Source organism: Fukomys damarensis, unplaced genomic scaffold (assembly GCF_012274545.1).
Source record: "Fukomys damarensis isolate Sample0158 unplaced genomic scaffold, DMR_v1.0_HiC HiC_scaffold_14, whole genome shotgun sequence".
In the NCBI taxonomy this organism is placed as follows: Eukaryota; Metazoa; Chordata; class Mammalia; order Rodentia; family Bathyergidae; genus Fukomys; species Fukomys damarensis.
Window position 1 is genome coordinate 38,209,273 of NW_022900926.1, and position 23,749 is coordinate 38,233,021.

The following is a 23,749-nucleotide window of genomic DNA, read 5'->3' on the forward strand; positions in this document are numbered from 1 at the left end:
TAAGACGATCCCACTTGTCAATTGTTTGTGCTGGTTCACGGGCAACTGAGGTTCTGTTCATAAAATCTTTTCCTATGCCAATGTCTTTAAGAGTTCTACCTAACCTCTCTTCTAGCTATTTAGTGTTTCTGTTTTAATATTCAGATCTTTAATCCATCTCGATTTCAGCTTAGTCCATAGTGAGGGATTTAGGTCTAGTTTTAATCTTTGGCAAGTTGAAACCCAGTTTTTCCAACACCATTTATTAAAGAGGCTATCTTTCCTACAGTGAGGGTGTCTGGCTCTTTTGTCAAAGATGAGGTTGTTGAGTATGTCTGGAGTTGTTTCTGCATCTTCTAATCTGTTCTACAGGTCCTCAGATCTGTTTCTTTGCCAATAACATGCTGTGTTTATCATAGTAGCTTTGTAGTATAGTTTCAAGTTGGGAGTTGTGATACTCCCTAACTTGTCTTTATTGCCTAGAATTACTTTTGCTATTCTAGGTCTCTTCTTGTTTCAAATGAATTTTTGGATTGTTTTCTCAAGGTCTGTGAAGTATGCTTCTGGGATTTCAATTTGGATTGCATTGAATTTATATAGCAGTTTTGGAAGTATGGCCATTTTCACTATGTTGATTCTTCCTACCCAGAAGTAAGACATGTCTTTTCATTTTCTGATATCTTCTTCAATCTCTGTTTTCAGAGTGCTATAGTTTTCAGAGTATATGTCTTTTGTTAGGTTGATTCCTAGGTATTTTAATATTTTCAATGTTATTGTGAAAGGAATTGATTTTTCTCTCAGTGAGTCTGTTTTTCTTGTACAGAAAAGTTATTGATTTTTGTTTGCTGACCTTGTATCTGGATACTTTACTGAATTTGGTTATTAAGTCTAGAAGACTTTTGGTGGAGTTCTTGGGGTCTTTTATATAGAGTATCACATCATCTGCAAATAATGACAATATGACTTGTTCCTTTTCTATCCTCATTCTTTTTATTTCTTTCTCTTGTCTAACTGCTATGGCTAGTGTTTCCAAAACTATATTGAACAGGAGTACTGATAGCAGACATCCTTGTCTTGTTCCTGATTGTCTGTTGGCTTTTCATAGATGGCTTTTATCAGATTGAGGTAGAGACTATCTATTCCAATTTTCTGTAGAGTTGAATGCATGTTGGAATTTGTTGAATGCTTTTTCTGCATTTATTGAGAAGATCATGTGGTTTTTGTTCTTTGCTCTATTAATATAGTATATTAAATTCATTGATGTGCATATGTTGAACCATCCCTGGGATGAACCCCTCTTGGTCAGGGTGTATGATCTTCTTGATGGTCTTCTGCATTTTATTTGCCAGTATCTTGTTAAGGGTTTTTGTACTTATGTTCATTAGTGAGATTGACCTATAGTTTTCATTTTTGGTTGGGTCTTTCTCTGCTTTGGGGATCAAGGTGATGCTTGTTTCCAGGATTGAAATTGGGAGTATTTCTTCCCTTTCGATTTCACTGAAGAGTTTAAACAGCAGTGGCAGTAGTTCCTCTTAAAATGTCTTGTAGAACTCACACTAAATCCATCAGGGCCCAGTCTTTTCTTGGTAAGTTTTTAGTTATGTCTTCAATTTCATTGATATTGGGTCATTTAGAATTTTTAGGTCATATTTGTTCAACTTTGGTAATTCATACATATCTAGGAATCTGTCCATTTCTTCTGAATTTCCATCTTATTGGCATATAGGTCCTCGAGGTAGGCATTGATGATCCTCTGGATTTTTGCTGGATGCATTGTAATTTTACCCTTTTCATTCCTAATTGCATGGATTTGGGCCTTTTCTTTCCTTTTATTGATAAGATTGGTTAAGGGTTTGTCAATTTTGTTTATTCTTTTGAAGAACCAACTCTTGGTTTATTGATTTTTTTGTATTGTTCGCTTAGTCTCCATTGAATTGATTTCTGCTCTGATCTTTATAATTTCCTCCCTTGTATGAGCTTTGGGTTTGACCTGCTTTTCTTTTTCTAGAAGCTTGAGGTTCAGCATCAGGTTGTATAATTGAGCTCACTCTGTTTTCCTAATATGAGTATTCATTCACTGCTATGAATTTCCCTCATAAGACTGCTTTCATTGTATCTCATAGATTCTGATGTGTTGTATGATCATTGTCATTTAATTGTAGGAATTGTCTGATTTCTTCTTTAATTTACTCTGTGAGCCATTGGTTATTCAGAAGTGTGTTGTTCAATTTCCATGTGTTTATAAATTCTTTCAGTTTCTTTTGCTATTGATCTCTAATTTCATCACACTATGGGCTGATAATATACAGGAGATCACTTCAAATCCTTTGCACTTACTTAGACATGTTCTTTGAGAGAGTATCTGGTCTATTTTGGAGAATGACCCATGTGCAACTGAAAATAATGTGTATTCTAATTTTGTGGGGTGAAACACTCTGTAAACATCTGTTAAATTCATTTGTTCAAGAGTTTGATTGAGTTCTAGTATTTCATTGTTTATTTTCTGTCTAGTTGATCTATTTAACTGTGACAGTGGGGTATTGAGTTCCCCCACTATTACTGTGTTAGTGCTTATTTGATTTTTTCATGTCCATTAGTATTTTTTTTATATAGTGTTTGGTGCATATATATTTATGATTGTCATCTCTTCCTCTTGGATTGTTCTCTTTACAAGGGTATAGTGTCTTTCTTTGACTCTCTTCATCATTGTTGGTTTGAAATGTACTTGATCTGCAAAGAGGACAGCTTCTCCTGCTTTTATTTTTTTAGGCTCCTGTTGCATGGAGTATTGTTTTCCACCCTGTAACTTTTAGTCTCAGTTGCTCTTTTTTTAAATTAAGTCTGTTTCTTGTATGCAGCATATTGTTGAATCATACTTCTTGGCCCATTCTGCCAGTCTATTTCTTCTGATTGGTGAATTGAGACCATTAACATTGATGGTTATAACTGATATGTATTGAATTATCTTTGTCATGACTTATTCTTTTTGTTGGATTCTCCTCCTTTGTATTTAATTTCTTGTTGTGCCAGATAGATTCATTCTGTTGGGCTTCCTGGGGTTGTGATTCTCATTGTCTTTTCCTAGGATATTGTTTAAATTTTTTAGAAGTGCTGGTTTGGTATTCATGAAGTTCTTTGTCATGAAAGTGTCTTATTTCTCCCTCAATTTTGAAAGATAGTTTTACAGGGTACATCAGTCTGGATTGGAAGCTGTTTTCCTTTAGGGCTTGAAATACATCAGTCCAAGCTCTTCTTGCCTTTAGAGTTTGTGTTGAAAACTCTGATGTGATTCTGATGGGCTTTCATTTGTATGTGATTTGTTTCTTTTCTGTAATTCATTGTAGAATTTTGTTCTTCTCTTTGGTTTCTGGAATCTTAACTATTATATGCCTATGTGTAGATTTTTTTTTTTTTAAGATGGAGTCCTGTATGCCTCACTTATCTGTTTGTCAAGTTATTTTCCCCTACTGGGAAGTTTTCTGCAATTGTTTCTGTGAACAGTTTTTTTGTTTTTTTGTTTTTTTTTTTTTTTTTTTTTTTTTTTTTTTTTTTTGTGTGTGTGGTCTGTACTCTCTCCTGTTTCTTCATTGACTCAGATCAGTCTTACATTAATAGTAGTGTATCACCTAGCAGCTGTTGGATTGATTTCTCATAGTTTCTTACTGTTTTTAGGAAATTTTTCTTTTTCTGGTCATTAATTCCAGTCCTGTCTTCTGTATCTGAAATTCTATCTTTGCATTTGCTCACTCTGCTTCATAAATGTTCAATGGAGTTTTTAATCTCCTGGAAATCAGTTTGCATCTCTTTTATGGATTCCATTTGTTTCCTGTGTTGGGATTCCATCATGTTCCTCAGTTCCTCTATTTTGTCTCTATATACTCTAGATTTATTAATCATGCCTTGCATTATGGACACAATCTCTGCTGTTATCTGAGAAATAATTTCTCATTTCATTTTTTTCCAGATCCTCTTTTGTTGCCAGTTCAGGGAGTCCAGGTGGTTGAGTAATCAATTGTTCCATCTCATTTCCCTTTGGGGTTGTCTTAGGTGAACTACAAGTCTGGTTTTGGGACTTGTTTATGTGTCTTCTCATTTCAACAGATGCAGCTTGCTGTGTGTTTGTTGAAGCAACTTTTTGCTCACCCGGTGGTCTTCAATTTTCAGTAAACCACCAAGAGGCCTTTGTTCTGCTGCTTCCTAGTATACCAATTTCTGGGTTCAGAATGGTGGCCTTCTGGGCAGGCTTCTGGCTTGGGCCTGAGCACACTTGGGATGGTATCTAGGTGTGCCTCTTACTAGGGTCTCTGTATATCTATTGTCTGAGAGGGCCTTTGGCTGGGGGCTGTGTTCCCAGGTTCCTGTTATCTGAGCAGTCTTCTGGCTAGAGTCTCTGCCAAAGACAGTATACAGGTAAGCCTCTGAATGAAGCCTGTACACTTGTGCAGCTCTTTTCCAGGCAGGCCCTTGCCTGGGCAGGTGTGCCTGCACCTCTGGGGTTGGAGGGTGGATCCCTGGCTAGGATCTGCCTGCAGCCTCCCTGATCTGGACCACACTGCTGCTCCCCGGGATCCCACTGATAGTATTTTTAAATGTCTAAGCCACTAAAATAATCAGATATTACCTTTTTCCTGTTGATTTAAAAATTTTTATTTTTTCTTCTTTTCTTCAATTATATAATGAGAGGTGGAGGGGTTGAAGGGAAAGCAGGGGAATGGGAAAAAATAAGAACCAAGATATATCACATACAGGTACAAATTCCCAATGATGAGTGTGATTATAATATATAGCTAAAACGTACCATTAAACTCAATAAATAAAAAATTTCCAAAGTATTAAATTTATTTTAATTAATACATACAATTATAGATGCTAATGAAGTACCACGTGATGTTTCAATACATGTATACATTGAGTAATATTTAAATAAGTTTAAACATATCTACCTAAATATTTATTACTTCTTCATAGTAAAAATATTTAAAATTCTTCCAGCTTTTGAGATATACAATATTTAATTGTCATTTTTAGTCATTCAGCTGTACAATTTCAACCAGAATTACTCACTCTTATCTAACTATAACTTCATATCCATTTATCAGCCTTTCCCCATCCCTCCTTCACCTGTTAACTTCCCCCTGTTCACTTTTCCATTATTTTTATGACTGACTGATACGTTTGTGAGCTTAGTGCTATTCTGCCTTCTGTGACCACCTCCAGTCAGCCTGCAGAGCTATATCTTCAGTCAAGGTTGGACTTGGGTCTGGGCAGAGCTCAGTAGGTGTTCTGTGTCCTGGGTCTTGTACTCAGCAGTCATAATAGCTACTCACGTGAATAGACGAGACAAGCTTGAACATGGACACTGCCCAGGCACGGTGACCTCTTATGTTTTGGGCCAAAGAAGGCAGGAGGGTTGCTCTGCAGAGACTCGCAGGACCAGCACAGCGGAAGAGGGTATCATTCCCCAATGATATAATCATTGGGCTATATGTTTTACTTTTTTATTGGCAGCCTTTTTTATAAATTGACTCCAATGGACTAGCTTACTCATATATGATTTTGAGAAAGCTTTTCTGTAGTTCTTCAGTTCTGTGTATGTCAAATCTTTCACTTTTGTAATTTAAAGGTAGAAATCATATTCTCTCAGATGCAAATCGGGAGCTCCTTACTCCAAACTCTTGCGGCTGCTTAAGGGTGTCTGATGACTCTTTTGGGGCCACTGGTTCCTCCCTCATCTTCTCTTTCCCCATCATAGGGTCTGAATCTAACTGGATCAATATATTGTCCTTGGAAACAGCAGGCTGCATGGCAGTATTGTAGCTTCTGCTAATGTTTCTAATTCAGATCCCACTGTATTTCTCATGGATCTTAGCTCAGTCTGTAGTTACATTTTTCTATGATTTATCTAGCTGTGTTGCTGGTATACAAACTTCATAAAGACAGAAATATGCCTGCAAAGATATTTTGGGGGTCATAATACTGTGCTTTGCTAACTTCATTTTTCTTCTTAGGCATTCCACAAAGGTAGAAGGCTCTTCTTGTTTCCTTTACCCAAGATTTCTGTCAATAGGAAAGAAACACTGTCTTAAGTCTCACATACACACAGATATTTCATAGATGTGTCTAAATAATTGCCACTTGTTTTCTCTTCACTTATTTTTGCATCTTGGTCTTTCCTTGAGGGCCATCCCTCTTCCACTTGAAGTGCATCCTGTAGAATTTTCCTCAGGGAGAATGTGCTGATGAGATACCTTCTCCATTTGTTTTTGGCTGAATATATCTTAATTTCACCCACTTTTTTGGAAAGATATTATCTCTCTGGAAATGGACCATAGTAAAGTTGCTATTTGTTTCAATGAGTTTTAGTTCTCCATCATAGTATCTTTTATACCCTAGATATAGTTTCAAGGTTGTCTTCTATTTCTTGAAATTTTATTTTGTGAACTGTATATAACTCATATACGATTTCTGAATAAGTTTTTTTAAATTTTTGTTTCACCAACCTCTCACAGATGGTGACTTATTTGTTCATGTGTTTCATGATTTTTCTTTTGTTCTTTGTTTTATTGTGAATCATATTCTTCTATGGGCCTTTAAAATATAATATCTCCAGCCTTGTTTTGAAGTTCAGTTCCTGCTCCTTTCCCAGGGAGACACATGCATTTGTTTCTGATAGTCATCTGAGACACCACCAATTCTGAACCATTTTATGTTGAAGTATCTGGTTGTGAATTTTTTCTCAGATTACAAAGTACGGGTTTAGGTCTCAGGCACAATTATAATTTCACAGAGATTTTTATTTTCCCTGTAGTTCCAATTTCAAGGTAATCTTGCTTTCTTGTATCTTTTTGCAGAGGCAAGTGTATTCATTCTTCAGCCTGTGATAAGGAAATAGCCTTCAAGTTGAATTCCCTGTTCACCATGTGACTTTCTTCTGGGTTGAATCAGTATATTTAGACTTTGGTTGGTGCTCTCAACAAAGAGCCAGCTTTGGATTTCCTTACTTTACAGAGTTCCTTTAAGATTTCTCTGGATTCCTTCCAATCTTAGCCACAGATGCATTATAAAATATTTGTACAGTATTCATTATCCAGCCTCTAAATAATTTTTTTAAAAAAATTTCAAGTGCTAAATTATCTAATCTGCTGTACTGCTTGGAATAGAAGTTGATATACTTCTAAAGTGAAGCTAACCATATTCAATAAAATGGTACATTTCTGCACAAGTGAGCTGATACATGTACACCTTAGGTAGCATATAACAGATAATTACAAATATTTTAAATAATTGTTTCCAAAGTGAAATCATCACAAGAAAGTTTTTCTTAAATGCAAATTTCCAATGCAAATATATATGCTTTAATGAAGTGCAATCCAAAAAGAGATACAAAATCTTTAGTCTAAGTAAATGCCAAGGATTAAGAACAAGATGGAAGGGATTATAAAATTTTTGCACTTACAAAAGTTTTAATTTCTTATTAATAAGTTAGTATAAATAAATAGGTAAAAAGTTTCACTAATAGAATTTAAAAGTACACATTTATATTATCAGAGAGAAAAATTTAATGAAAACATAGAAATTGTCAGAGGCGATAATACATACCTGTAATGCCAACCTCCTGAGGCAGGAGGATGTCATGTTTGAGGCCAGCCTGGGCAACTTAGCAGATGCTTCTTCAAATAAACTTTTTAAAAGATCAGGGAGTGTAGCTTACTGGTAGAATACTTGCCTAGCACATGTCATGCCCTAGGTTCCATTCTGAGCACTCCCAAAGAAAACATAGAAAATTTAATCAGAAGATAGGAAATAAGCCAATTTTTAAAAGTACTAAAAATAAAACCAAGAATTATGCAGTTACAATAAAATTATGGTACACTGAACTACTAAAATAAACAAAATAAAACTCTGCCTTAGATCAGGTTAAAATGAAGCAAAACTGTCTTCTCTTCCAGCAAAATGCAGAAAAAGAAAAGCAGATGACTCAGATCAGAAAGCTCAAGGAATAAATACCTTAAGTTGGAGAGGAAAGTTTTCATTGGTGAAGGTTTTAATCTACAATGAAAGTAGAGATGTAGTGAAGTTTATGCACTAGATACTTTGTCATTGAAATTTATGAAGTATAACAAAGCTACCAGTGAAAATGAACAGAAATGCAAGAATATTTTTAGTTACTGACAGATAACAAAAATTGTAGAAGGCATTAGTAATATCATTACTTAAATTTATCCAAGTGATGTAGATGTCAAATTCATTATTTTAAAGTTTGCTGACTTGGATTTCCCTTTCTTTCCCTAACTTTGATGCATTCAAACCCCGTTCAAGAGTTCTTCCTATATTAGCAAAAATAGAAAAAAAGAAAAGAAATTAAATCTTGGAAATTAAATATAATATATTAAGTAATTTCTTGCAATAAGGAAATGTCAGATATACTTAATTGAATATTTGGACAATAATGTTCATAAGAATAAATTGTAGTATCACGAAGTCTTTGAACAAAGTCGTTCACAGTGGAAAATGTACATCCTTAAGCTGCTACATATTAACTGTGTAAGAAGTATTAATAATTCATAACAAAAATAAGTTCACAAATTCGATCCATTTTTATGGGATACTACCATAAGGCAAGCACTGTTCCAGCCACCAGGGATGTATTGTGGGAGATTTACAATCTCACCCCTTGTGTACTCATATGGTTTGCAGTAATTTCCATGCACAGTTAAGGTATTCCTTGCTGTCCCTTACTGAGACGCCATCCAGAAATGTTCTGACTGCCCACTGGTCTACCTTAAATGGGATGGCCACACAAAGGCAGGGTCACACAAACTACATGTCAAGCAGTTAATTCATTTTTTAAAATACAATGCTGGTTTTCTGGTTTTAGATTTTTTTTTGTGGTGCTTTTCATGTTTTTAAAAACGTGATTTAATTTAATTTTTCTGACATTGTACCATCAATTAAAAGCAAAAGGGAAAAGCAACAACAACAAAAAACTCTACGCTCTTAGTATTTATGAACTTAAACCGTGGAGGTAGAAGAAAGAAAATTGGCATAAGTGAGATCTGAAGACAATAAACCATTTGCTAAACTAACCAAGAAAGAAAAAACATAAGTGTATATGTTTAGTCATTAAAACAGAAGTAAAACAATAGATATAGTGAAAATGACAAATTATGACGGGGTATTTGTACTGATAAATGTGAAAATTAGGTAAAATGGACAATTTTCAGGGACTATAAATTGCCCCATCTAGTGCAAATAACAGAAAACTTAATAGTCTAGCATTCAAGGAACAAGTTGAAAATAATGTTAATATATAACCTTCCTAAAAGCCAGCAGGACATTTATTAAACAGACTGTTCTTGAATACCTGCTGTGGTGAAACACAGTGCCAGACCCTAGGAAGTGATGAAGCAGACCGATGCACTCCTGGGCCTCGTGTTGCTTTCTGCTGGGGCTGCACCAGGAAGGAAAGTGCCTGTGCTAGTCATACTGTCCCAGAACGGGGTGTGGAGGAGTGGGGTGTCCTCTCCAGGAAGCAGTTTAGCTTTGAAAAAACTTTTGCATCTGGAGTTGGATCTGTGAATTCTGATTCACCACTTAGTAATTGTGTAAATTTGACAAGAATTCTTAAATTTCTAAACTTTAATTTACATGCCATTGGTTAAATGTTATAAATGGTATTCTTTCAATGAAACATTTTAAAGACCTACTGGCCGAAAAATGTTGAGTGTACAGAGATAAATAAAAAAGAAAATACTTCTTTTATCAAAGAATGTACAACCAGAAGGAGAGAAAGAAATCAACAGTTACAGTGTGTGGCCTCTTATGCTAACCAGTGCTTAGGATCATGAATTGGGTGGCACTGGATTATATATAAGGTATTGGATGATAAGCTAATTATTTGAGTGCATATTTTAACACCTCCCATCTTGTAGGTGAAAAGTGGGGGACTTCTTTAGGCAGAAGAAAAGATTTTGAAAACTCTGGAGCTATTACAGGAAACAATATATTTTGTGTCCTGGCCTTAGTAATGTCTGACATATGTAAGGAACTGTAGAGATGTTTTGCGATGAAAATATTTTTCCTGTGATTAAACTTTGCTTAATTCAAATTTTTAGTGATTTTGATTCTTCTCATCCATTTTTACTTAGTTACATATTGTAGCCGATGTATAACATGTTATCATTATAATTTTTCACGTGTTGTCCATAAGTGTAGTTTATAAAAGGTGTAAATTTTATGGAGTCTAATTACACTTTAAAATTACGATTCCAAAGTTAGACCACAAATAGCTTTTCATACATTGATTTTTATAATAACTTTTCCAAAACTTACAGGTTTGGTTAAATAGTTGTTTGCTTTTATTTTATTTGTAAACATGAGCAACTAGGTGGTTATAAACCCCCTAAATTCATAGAATATTAGCTAAAAGAGACACTTCAAAGTGATCTAGTCTTTTCATTTCAGTAACGAGTAACCAATGTATCTAATATGGTTAAATGTCTGCTCAGCTTTATGTGGCTAGTGAAAAACCAAGACTTTCTTTGCATTTGATTCTGTAGGCTCCCATTCCACTGTTTTTTTTTTGTTTTGTTTTTTTTTTTCCTTCTGGCACCTGGCATTGAATTTAGGACCTCACACTTGCCAAGCACGTGTAGTACCACTGAGCCACATCTCTGGCCCTTCCCATTCGAACTTGTATGCTTTCCTCAACGATCAGCTGTGCTTTCCTGCCCTGATAAATTACCTCTTTTAAAGATGTGGAATTTCCCCCTTCATATTCAATGCTTTGGATTACCCCCAAACTGGGAAGAATATATTTTAACCAGTTCTGCCGTTTGAGGTACAAATTGGGGGAAAATAATAAGAGTGGAATCCAAGTTTCATCTTTAGTACATATACATTAAAGTTTTCTAATAATATTTCAGTTTTTGTACTTGGTGCTGGTAGTTTGTATTAATTGTGTGACTTCCAATTGCATAATGGACTCTAGCAGGTTTCTTTCAAGTTCTATCTGGGTCAATATAGGTTGCTAGTTGCTCACGCTTTCTTCTATAGAGATCTAAATTTGCTATCCAGTGCCATCTAGTGTCTTGTAAGAAAATAACAGCTTTTTTTTTCTTTTTCTAGCAAGTACTTCTAAAATTTAATTGGTTGTGAGTGGAAGTCTTACCATTAAAATGAAGTTTTAAGAATAAAGTGATCTTTGAATTATATATGTCAAAAAGACAAGCTATGTTTTTATCAAGCAAAATAGTCTTATCTATTATCTATTTATTTGACACTAGTAGATCAGATTTTTCCATTTCATATTTTTTAAGTATGTCTATTTTCTTCTTCGTTTTCCACAAAATTCATTTATATCTCTCAAACCCTTATAATTTGAATGATATTTTTCCTTTTCAGTGAATCCTACCCATTAGTTGTGGCCTCTACCACCAATCTTGTAGTTTTAATTATTTAAAAAATACATGTAAAATTTGCTATTACCATATATATTTGATTAATTTATAATGAATTTCTTTGAAAAAATGGGTAATTCTCTTCATAGCCTTTCTTGGCATTCGGATTGATTTTCTGTCTTACTTTGGGGATAATAAAGGGAGTCACAGTCAGATCACCCCAAGAGCCCTGCAGTACTCAGGAATAGCAGCACCGCTCCCTCATGCTGAAACCTGAGGGCAGCTGATTTCTTCTCTATAAAAGACAGAGGGGATTCAGATATTTTCCTTGTTGCTAGGTGTAGTATTTATCTCTAGTCTCTAAAAAATGTTTTGCTAATAAATATAAATTTACACATAATTAGGGTGCAGTGTTTGTAACACTTGATTTATCAGTGGTTCTTATAGATAATACATATACAGGAGCACTAACAATTTACAAATTATTGTCTGGTGTTTTCATTTATCCTTCTATGAAAATAATGAATATAATATTTTCTGTTATCTTACTGATCTAACTACCCTGGTCAAATCCTTGATACAATAATTATATTGCTTGCTTTTAAAAAATTAAATTTCTGTTTCCTTTACATTAATTCATTAATGGAGACTGTCCATGAATGAAAAATACAAACTGTGTACATACAAAATAAATTAAAATTATTTTGAAGTATTCAGAACTAAGACTTGTGTAGCCAAATCATAAATATATTATACACTTAGAGTAATTAAAACATTGTGATATACGAGTGCCCAGTGAGAACTGAGAGTTCAAAACTGCACCCATATATACCTGAAGATTCAGTGTAAGATACGACTCACCATTGGACTATTACTGTGGAATAAATAAAGGCAGGTTTAACCCAACTTTTCCCTATCCCTCAATATGTGGAAGATTCAAGCCCTGATTTGGCAATTCTGTATAATAGCACCTACTTATATTATTACTCAACTACAAAAATCATAAAGATCACGCTTTTATAAAACAGTAATTCAAAGCAGTGATCCTTCCTCAATAAGAAAGGAAAGGAGCTTTAGAAGAGGTCGAGTATACTGAGAGCAAAAAAGTAGGTAATCACTAATATAGAGCAGAGAAAAATGCCACTGCAGACACATGTCAGAGACAGGTATTTGTTCTGAGGTTGATTTTCTTTTCTGCTTGAGCCTTTGACTTTGATATCATGATGTTTTCAATATTTTGTTAGTAGTCACCGACAGGTCTCAAGAGAAACATTTCTATTTCACGAATATATAAGGAAAATCATGAACTCATTAGTAAAGCAAGTAGGTAGTTCTCACTGTAGAGAATTACTTACTTTTGTATTGTATACCTAAAATGTACTAGGAAAAGAATTTAAGAGAAAAAAATTACTTACTTTTTAATAATTATTTATCTGCCTGGAGAAGTTTTTCAGATTCAGGAAATGATTGAAAATTTTCTAAATTCTTTATTTTCAGCAAGCCTACTCTATAGAATGATTTTCCATGCAACCTGGGTGCAGCATTTGCTCATCAGTTTCTTGTACCTAATATAGAAACCTATGTAGGAAGCAGTATGTGTTTCATAATATCATATAAATGATCATTAATAATATAGAAATGTAGGTGCCAGGGATTTAGCTCAGTGCCGTTGCCTGCCTTGCAAGCACAAGTCTTCAGTTCGATTCCTGGCACCCTCCCCACAAAAATAATAATATAGAAATGCATGAGATAAATCATTATTGAAGTATGAAGACAAATATAACTTGAAGATATAACTAAATTTGGTCTTAAAGGGCTGATGAGTAGGTTATCCTCCAAAGATGAGCATTGTGTATCTTCAGACAAATAGCTAATAACTATGACCCCCCCCAAAAAAAAAGAAAAGAAAAGAAAAGAGAGAGAATGCAAGCCTACTGTTGGAAACTTGCACCAGAGTGTACGTTCCATTATCATTCAGAGGATATTCTTTGTACAGAATTATCTAAACCAATCAATTCATTTTAAGTTCATATCTTGCAGTTCTGTCTTTGATAGAGAAAAAGAACAGTTGCTCAGCATCCTCTTTATGACTTTCTCATATTCTGAGAAAATAATTGTCATTCTGTTTTGTTTTGTGTTGTCTGTAGTACCAGGGATTGAACTTGGGACCCTGTGCTTGTGAGGCAGGCAGCAGTAACACTGGGCTATCCCCAGCCCCGTTCTGGTTTTTCTTCAAGCTAAATATAACATTACCTTTAGTGTTTTTCTTGCAGTCATCTCTTCTTCCTGTTCTTGAATCATTTTTCTGTCTTTCTCTTAGTTGTAAGAAAGGGCACTACCTGACTTACATCCAGCCAGTGATGAATACCATATCTAGTGAGAGTCTTCTATGCCATATGCATATTGGTACATAACAGAAGTACAGAGACTTTAAAAGCAGTGTCAAAAATAAAATGTGGCACTGATTTCTGGCATTCTAAAAAAATAAGATGCAGCTATCATTTATCATCCTACACGCATTTTTATTTTTAAGCGTATACCTAGGACTTAAACATACTGTATCAGGTTTAATCCTTTCTAGAAGAACCACTTAGGTATATTTTCCACATGCATTGTGCTTAATAGTAGATACTACTTAAGCACAATCTTGTGAGGACCCACTTGGAACAAATATGTTTTGAATTTAGTTTCTAGTCCCTTATAATGGTGATTTATTTAAAGATGGCAGGGTTAAGCTAGTGCTCCCTTTTACTCCTAGCTCCTCCTCATTGACCTTGGCATGGAGCTTAGCCTCTTAGGGCTCATTTGCCTGTGATGGTAAAGTATTTGAAGAAGGAGTTCTCTGATGTTACAAAGCTTGAAAATTATTTATCTGATATAGAGGCTTTTGACTCACTGTCTCATCCTAGATCTATGTTGGTAAATGGCAAGTATTCATAGGAATATATGTGTGCTAAGAGAGTTATCTGAGATTTATCACTTTGAAGTCATTAACTTCTAAGTTATAGCAATCTCATTTAACATAAAAGTAAAGTGAAATATAGAGAACATTTATGTGATGCTTAATATTTTTAAAATGAGTAAAGTATCCTGATACAACTATGTCAAAACATTGCCTGCAAACTTAGATGATTTGTTTTGATCTGCAATTCTTGACTTACTTGAGAATAATTTTTAAATGATTGGATTTTTGTCAAAATAACTGATATTTTTGAAAACAGATTTATTTAAAAATACTGCTGTCCCATTCCATCATTTGAGAAAGAAAGAGCATAAGAGTATCACAGTTTTGCACAGAGAAGAGCACATTTTTCCAGAGTATCCTGAATGTGCAAATTTATGGCATATCTGTTAAAGCTATGAGTGATTGAGTCTTAAAAAAAGATGATCTTTAAAAGAAATATTTTTCATTGAAGCAAAAAGCATAACTATAGAATTATAGCTGCTTACCTATGCTGTCTTCAGATATATTTGTCAAGTTTAAGGGGACTCTGAGCCCTGCCTTAGTTTATGGTGTAACAGTCTTAAGGATACAGTTTTTTTTCATTTTACTATTTCTAGGTATCAAACAAGAGTCTATTTCAGGAATTTTTCTGTCCCTGTTCATTCAAGTCCTTGAACATTTCAAACCTGTATTTTGCATAAATTAAAAATATAAGCGAGTTTAACAGATACTTCAGTTTATTATTTACCTTTCCTTGTCTATGTGTTCTCATTTATTTGGTTCACAGAGTTTTCATGGGTATTAAGTAATATCCAGGAGCCATTTGGTATTGTATACAGGATAGTTTATAAAACACGTCCCTCTTTTTTTTCCATTTTCTTATTTTCTTTCCTAGAGTCTGTGTGTGTTCACACCACCTGGAATAAAGGAAAGAAAACCCAGGCTCATCCCTGTGGGGCCCATAACCCAGGGCACTACTATCTCTGCTTATGTGGCCAAGTCCAGGAAAACATTGCTTGTAGAAGACATCCTTGGGGTAAAAGGTTTTGATTCTGAGACAGCTCTAGCCTGAAGTATTTAATTAGGAGAAATAATGTATCATTTTGACCTTATAGTTAAGCATTTTTGTAAAAATGATAGTATTAAATCAAGTTACAGATCTACAAATGAATTTGTATTTGAATTAATGTTTATACTTAGAAAATTGTGTCTTGTGTACTCACTAAAGAAATGGATTTGAAGAGTTCTCGTTTCAACACATGCTAGTATTATTAAACACAAAAATACACATTTTCTACTGGACGTGGTAGCACATTCCTATAATCCAAGCACTGAAGAGGCAGGAGGACGGCCATGAATTTGAGGCCAGCCAGATCTAGATAGAAAGATCAAGGCGAACCTGAACTACATAGTGAGACCCAGTACATCATGTCAGGATGTACATGAATAAGTTAGTTGTTGCTGTATGACAAACTACTCTGAATTTTAGTGGTGTCATACTGAGGTCACTGGTTGTTTCTCGTGAGTCCCAGGACTGCCCTCTTCTGCTGATCTGGCTGTGTTTGCCCAGAGGTCTGAAGTCAGATGGCCATTAGTTAGTTCTAGATGCTCTGAGATGGCCTCAGCTCTCCATGTGTCTCACTCCACTGCAGTAAGGCCAGCTGGTCATGTTCTTTTGATGGTAGGAAGACTCGAGAGAAGTAAAAAGGTGGGGTTTTCAAGTCTGAGCTCACATTCACTTTATTGCCCTCGCATTAGCCAGAGAAGATCACCTGAGCAGGCTCAGACTCAAGTATTGGAAAGGAGTTAAAAAGGACTTGGCTACAGACAGACAAACATAACAAAGTGGACCTCTTCATGCAGTTAGTCTACTACAGTATATACATGCAGACATTTTAATGAAATGTCACTAAAGGAACATAGGCTTTGAATGTGACTACAAACAAGTACATAGATATAAGGAATTTGCTCTGAAAAAACAGTAACTTGGAGTCTTGAAACTTGAATTTTAATTTTGGTTTTGCGAGTAATAATCTCTATCACTTTGAACAAATCAGGTAGTAGCTTTATAGAAAAAGAGAGAAAGAGTATAAGAGTAATAAGGAAAAATAAGATTAAACATTAAACATGTTTCTCATTTGAAAATGTGCTACATGTAAGTTTTCAAAAACATTTCTACATTACAAGTATAAATACATACTATTTTTGGTTCATAGAAAGTTATAATTCATGCCTATGAGCTTTGTATAGATAGTAGAAATTGTATAAGTAGAATGTGTTTATGGTGTTAATTCATTTTATTTCTCTATACTTCAAGTGATTTTGCTAAGCTAGGAACTTGTCAGAGAAGCAATTTCTATTCTTAAAATAAATAACTATAATAATTAGATATTTGAATACTTAGTATAGGTTTTTGAGTTTAATTTAAATTGGCTATTGTCAACATAGACCTTCATGTTATTCTCATCTTAAAAGTAGAAGAGTTGTATATAGATAATTTCTTCACGTAATGTTTGCGTGAGGAGTGATTTTCACTGTCCCATACCTGTGAAGGCTTAGGTTAGTTCTAGCATAGATGATGATGAATGCATGTCAACTTTTATTATTTCTGTTATTATTGTATCATCATACACCACTTACTCATAAAATGTGTACCACAGAAGGATAAAGAAACATTAAAGCACTATTGAGGTATAGGTTCCATATTGCTAAAAATATAGGCATTTTATAATTATCATCATTAGGTAGTCCTTTGAAAAGGACTGCTTATTATTAATTCTGTGTTTCATTCCAATTTCTGATAAAACTAAGGGTCATAACATAATGACTTGGGTTGTTTTTTTCACGGAATTTATATCTTTTTTCCTTTTGTACTTTTCAGGATGAGCGTTTTCCAAGAGGTACTGGACTGGAATCAGGGACTCGTATCCAGTCTGTTCTCTGCTTGCCAATTATCACTGCTATTGGTGATTTGATTGGCATTCTCGAGCTGTACCGGCACTGGGGCAAGGAAGCCTTCTGCCTCAGTCATCAGGAGGTGAGGCCTGGCACATTGCTACCTAGGACTGGTGCCACTGCTAGCTCACCTCTGGTGACTGTTAGTATTACTTGCATTTGTGAATGAACATTTAAAACTATAATTTACTTCACAGTGTCTTGATTCTAATAATAATGATTTAAGAACACTGTTTCATTCTGCAGCTGTTTATAGGGGAAACTGATTAAATTAGAAATATAGCTTTTTCTCTGTAACAAAATATTTTGCAAATAAAAATAAATCATACTGTAAATCAACTAAACCAGTAGGAGGACTTTGGAAAGATTTTACCTAATGGTTGTTTTTGTGTCTCCTTAAAAAGTCCTCTTCTTATGGTGTGTGCTGAAAACAGGTTTTACTGTCAATCCTATCAGGAAGACATTCTGTATGCACTGAATTAAGAGTCAGCTCATTAATTCTAACCCTGTAAAATGCTACCTCTCTCACATCAAGTTCGAACCAAGTCCCTGCGGTGGCTTCACTTTGTTCTTTGCCTGAATGAACCCATCTCTTTGTTTTTTTGTTTTTTGTTTTTTGGGGTTTTTTTTGGTACCAGGCATTGAACTCAGGACCTTGTGCTTGCGAAGCAGGCGGTGGCACCACTGAGCTAAGTGTCAGGCCCTGAACCCATCTCTATGATCCCACCTTTTCCTCCCTTCCTCCACTGCACTGGGCCCCAGGACATGGAAGTGGCTGCCTTACCTTCAGGCTGCACTGAATGCTGTGTCCATTCGAGGGCTCCAGTGTCCCCTATCCTCTCTCCTGCTTATTTTTCCCTGTGGCACCTGTTGCCCCTTAGTACACTACACATGATGCTTCCTTTTGTCACTGTCTGGGTCTCTCCCATCAGGGCAGGAAGTGCTATTGCATTTGTACTGATCCAGCACACAGAACGCTGTCTGGCATTCAGCAAGTATTTGTTGAATAATATTTTTTAAAAGGTAGAACAGATAGTAGTTTGAAAACTTGTCAGCTACTATGTACACATGACTTTTACTTCTTAGAAATATATAATTTTTCAAGTTCCCAGTGATTGAAAGAGCTCAGATAATAAAGTTGGGATAGCAGAGGTTGGATAGGATGCCTGAAGCACTCAAACATGGGGAGGGGATTATACTGTTACCTTTTCTTTCCATACTTTAGATAAAGTTAATGAAAAAGGAATTTGCTTCCTAACTAGGCAATGTTAAAAAGGATGCTCTATGATGATTTTCATAAAAATCATCCAGGTATAGAAGTTTAAGTTTTGAATCTCGATATACACACACACACACACACACACATGTATATAATTTTAAAGTGGTCGTTGGAGAACTTTTAAATAGTATTTTTGTTAGACTGTATAATATTCACTTTTGTGTTAAACTCATTGAACAGCATCTCCATTAACTGATTGATCTTGCATTGTATCCAATATTAAGATGAACAAGAGAACATTAAACTTAAATAATTATGAGAAAAATATAAAAGAGAAATTTTGTTAATGTATGGCACTTTACGTTCTGCAGAATATTCAAAAGCTCAGTGACCTCAGAAAATTCATCATTGACTGATACAATTTTTGTGACATATAATATTTTTATTGTTTGTTTGTTTTAGGTTGCAACAGCAAATCTTGCCTGGGCTTCAGTAGCAATACATCAGGTGCAGGTGGGTCTGTGGGCTGGATTTATAGGGCCTTAGAAAGATCATTACTTTGAGCATTGGGGACTGGAATATGAGTTAATAAATAACTTTATATTTTGAAATTCATGTTTTATATTTTGAAATTAAATTATTTCACTGTTTCTAAAAATTTGTATTTATTCAATCTCATATTTTTCCTTACTCCTTGTCTTAAATATCTTCCATTTACATTCGTTTCATTTACATCATTTATACAATAAATTATAATAGTATAGTATTTGTCTTGCATTAAAAAACATGGAACAATCTCCTACTGGGAATTTTATTGATATTTTTATGATTCTATTCCCTAATTTAAATTATCCTACAAACTTAATGGTATATGAAGCATCAAGCCTAACTTTAAGACATATCATTACTATGAAGATATAGTATAAATTGAGAATCACAGACTACCTAAAGTTTGCCTTGTAACTAGAATTTAAAGTTTAGAAACACAGTACCAAGGTAGCAGTTTGTATCTTTGTGTTCTCTCTTGCTCTTTGCTCCTCCCTGCCTTTTCCTCCCCCTTCCTGTCTCCCTCCAGTTGTTTTGTTTTCCCGTTCCATTTCAGGAAACGGAAATCATGTTGATGATAGAAAAATAGAATCCTAGGGTAGTATGTAGAATGAACAGAAGAATACTACTTAGAGTATCGACTATGCCCAACAACAATGTTTTAAAGTAGTTGTAAAAGGCAATAGAGGGTAGTCTACTGAGATATGCACCCTGGCTCTACAACCTAATAATTCTGGGTCCCGAGTGAGATTCTCAACTTCTTTATGCTAAGTGATAAAGTGTAAGTCTCAAATATAAAGAGTTGTGTTGTAATTAAATGAGATCATAACTGTACAATGTTCAGAACAAAGTTTAGTACATCTAATATTCGACTATTCTTAGTTATTGGTATTATTATATTATAAGCCAAGTGATTGCTATTTACAATGGTATTTCTGAAAATCTTGTTTTAAATAAGTGGAAATATCTTATAACTGATAGCCATTGCTTTATACGGCAGGTATGCAGAGGTCTTGCCAAACAGACTGAACTGAACGACTTTCTACTAGATGTATCAAAGTAAGTACTCATTTCAAGAGATGCCTTATTGATCAGTGGTGATAGGTGCAGGCACTGACAGTGATGGATTAACAGCCACTGTAGCCAGTAACTGTATTTTATAAGTAATCTGGGAAGAATGATTAATCATATTTTATATTATAAAATTATATCCTCATTCATCTTTATTAAGTGAAGAATTACAGATATACATCACAATCTTAATTTTTTAATTTGATATATTTTGTAACTAGTCTTTCTTAAAACATGAATACACTAAGTGCTTCTTTTTCTAGGAGAATATTGACAGCAATAGGCATGGAAGTGTCACACTAAAATTTTTTTCCAGGTGTCCTATCTAGCATTTTCTAGAAATGGCAATTTAAGTGTTATTAATGTTATTGTTTTAACGTTTCTGTGTCTAGTATCTCAGATACCTTTTTGAAACAATATTGCAGTTCTCTGAAGTTTGATCTAGAAAAGCTTATTGGGCTGGTAGTGAAAGTGTTTATAGATAATTCTGCTTATTCAGAAGAGATCTTCTACATATCTCATCTATCTAATTCATCAAAACCTAAAAAATGCCCCAGGATATGGCAACTTCAAGGACATGTCCTCCTACAAGTTTACTGAAGGAATAATGTTCGTATTCGTCCCCAGCCTCCAAAAAGTATAATGTGCATTGTAACTTACATATTGCCATGATGGCACTTAATAATCTCACCCATCAGAATTACTGGAATACTTATGAATAAGTAGTCTGAGTTAATGTTATATCTATTTTCTGAAATCTAAAATTAGAGAAACGTGGAACTGAAGAAGTTCTCTTTTGGTTTACCTGTGCCAACTTTCTCCTTTAAAACAAATTAAGTGCAATATCTCTGGGATATATGATTATATTGTTTCAAAACCCAAGGAAAGGAAAGTTATACACTTTCTCTGACTGATGTATAATATTTGCAAATATTCAGAAGTCAACTGAATACCTTCTGTTATATTTTATTCCCTTCTGTTGTTTCCTCCAGTAGGAAATTAATTTACTTCACCATCTTCTTTATTTAATATATTTCTTAGTGTATGGTTTGGTAAATTGTGTCCTAAGTCTCAGTGGCTTCAAGCTAAATAATGTGTCTCTTAAATAAAAGTCACCATTCATTGCTGTAAGTTATCTTAGTTGTGATAACCCTGCTAAATTTACATGAATATAAACTTAAAATGTTACGTAGCTAGTCGTGCTTATGTTGGGTGTTCTTTAAGTTTTTGTTTTATACATCTCAAAAATATTTACTTGCTGTTCATAATGATGTAAGTATATTTTATTTATATATTCATTACATCCTTATTATTACTTGCAATTTGATTTTTTCTCAAATGAATTACATTGCTTTCATATATATATAATTAAAAATTGAAGATCAAACCCAGGCATTCCCACTGAGATACATCTGAGGCCATTTTTTTTTATTTTGAGACCAGTCTTACTAAGCTGCCAAATTTTCCAGGAGGTGCTTGGAATTTGCAATCTTCCTGCCTAAGCTTCCCAGAGTGCTGGGATTAAAGGCCCAAAGCCACCATACCCAGTGGCATTGCTTTCTCATTACAACTAAATTAACTTTCTCCAATTTTCAGTAATAATTTACATTTTAACTATATTTGAGATTTAGAAAATTTAAACATTTTCATTTCAGATCCAAGTTATTCATGGAAATATTAAATGTGGTGGACCCAGTTTTAGTCCTGCATGGTCATAATTAAATACTACAATCTTTCTTGCTGCCAAGTTAATTACGGAAGGTGTCATTTAGAATCAGAGTCTTATAATACAGTTTAATTTATTTCATGAAGGTAACGTTGTTCCACAAAAGGACAAGAATCAAAGGACACATATTTTCATGTTTATTTAAATATAGACTAATCTAGAAAATGTGTTAAAAGTTTAATGTGTACTATGATCTCAATAAGAATACTTACAAGATTTATATTCCTTTTTTGCAGAACATATTTTGATAACATAGTCGCTATAGATTCCCTACTTGAACACATAATGGTAGGTCACCTTTTGTTTTTAAAGTGATTTTATTTAACCCTGTAATCCACGATCCTAATATGTGGTCCCCTTTTGTTTTTAAAGTGATTTTATTTAACCCTGTATTCCACGATCCTAATATGTGTGTGACCTTTTATGCATAATAGGCACAGACTCTTTTAGGTACATATTATAAAAATGTGGTGCTTAAGAATCCATTTTGATATACTTGTCACTTCTGTTGAAATTTAGAGAGGCAGTTTGGATAACGTTTTACAAAACATCATAGTTTCTTTATTTAATAGAGAGTTGAGCTTTGAAAAGACTTTTAGTTCTTTTTTGCTCTTTTTACATATAGGTACCTTTTACGTAAAAGTAATATTAGGGATTCCCAATTGATTCTTCTTGATGGAACAGCTCATTCTACTTACTTTTCATCTTAATCATTCCTCTCTGCAAGGAGGCACTTTGAGCTAAAAGGCGAGAACTAGAGATGTAGCCATATTTCCCACGTCCATATTTCAGCGCCCTACGAACTTCCTTAAGGAAGTGGCTTCCAGTCCTCAAAGTGGTGTGAGCGTGTGCCCCACAGGTGGCACCATTCATGCCCTGCTGTGTACTTTGAGAAAAGCCCCCTTTTCTTCCCATTTCTGTGGGCTAGTTTCAAAGTATGGTAATCTTCTGCAATTAGCAGTTTCTTCACAGAGAGGTTTTCTGATGTACACTGATCTATTTTTCTTTGATATTACAAAAGCAAATGTTGAGCATTACATGTGCAGCGTTTTAGAGACAGCAATTTATCAGGATAGTCACACATTAGCAGCAGGGCTTCCTGATTTCAGAACATTCCTTTTGTGATCAGTTATCCTGATGGTTATATTTGAAAAAAAATTGATTGTATATTTAAGTAATTTTTTTCTTATCATGGCAAAATATTAAGGAACTTGTAAAATAAGGAATCATATTAAGAATAAAAAATATAAAATACAGCGTACACTGAGGTATCACTTATACTAAGGGTAAAAGAAACACTTACTGGTTAGTCTTTTATTGTTGTTGTTTTAAAATAGATTTTTAAAACTATAATTTATATACCATATAATCCACCATTCAATGTATTGAATATATCATGTAATGCTGAACCATTTTCACATATCTAGCATGAAAGCTATCTATTTGTAATATATCCTTTCCTCTTAGATTAGTTGTAGTATATGTTTTCAACTTTTGCATCTGTTTTAACTCTTAAGATAGCTCAGTAGTTTTCTTCTGTCGTGGGTGGTACTGATACTGAATTACATTACACTTATAAAATGAGTTTAAAAATATTCCATTCTTTTCTGTGGGCTGAAATGGTTTAAATAATATATAAATTACTTATTACGTTAAAGTTCGATATAAATTAGCTGTAAATCTATTTAGATCGAGTGCAGAACTCTGATGTGCCTTCCAGTTTCACTTAGGATGTTTGTCTCTTCAGGTTTTCCTTCACCCATTTCTTCTTCATTGTTTCTTGGCTATCTCTGATCAGTTCCTCCACTAGGTAGTAAATAGCTGGAGTGATGAAATGGTGAGCAAGAATCTTGACAGTCTCTTTTTTTGTTTTGTCTCTCTCTCTCTCTCTCTCTCTCTCTCTCTCTCTC

General features: G+C 34.3%; 1 protein-coding gene across 7 annotated transcripts in view; it reads left to right on the forward strand.

Annotated features, from left to right (window-relative positions):
• Nucleotides 1–23,749, forward strand: part of Pde10a (phosphodiesterase 10A) — a 551,502-nt gene that overhangs the window by 454,803 nt on the left and 72,950 nt on the right. For all 7 annotated transcript variants that reach the window (XM_019205466.2, XM_019205465.2, XM_010610549.3 and 4 more), the window contains 5 exons: nucleotides 15,218–15,358; nucleotides 17,204–17,359; nucleotides 18,959–19,009; nucleotides 20,043–20,101; nucleotides 22,076–22,127. In XM_019205466.2, the coding sequence (XP_019061011.1) occupies nucleotides 15,218–15,358; nucleotides 17,204–17,359; nucleotides 18,959–19,009; nucleotides 20,043–20,101; nucleotides 22,076–22,127 (459 nt within the window). The remainder of the gene's footprint in view (nucleotides 1–15,217; nucleotides 15,359–17,203; nucleotides 17,360–18,958; nucleotides 19,010–20,042; nucleotides 20,102–22,075; nucleotides 22,128–23,749) is intronic.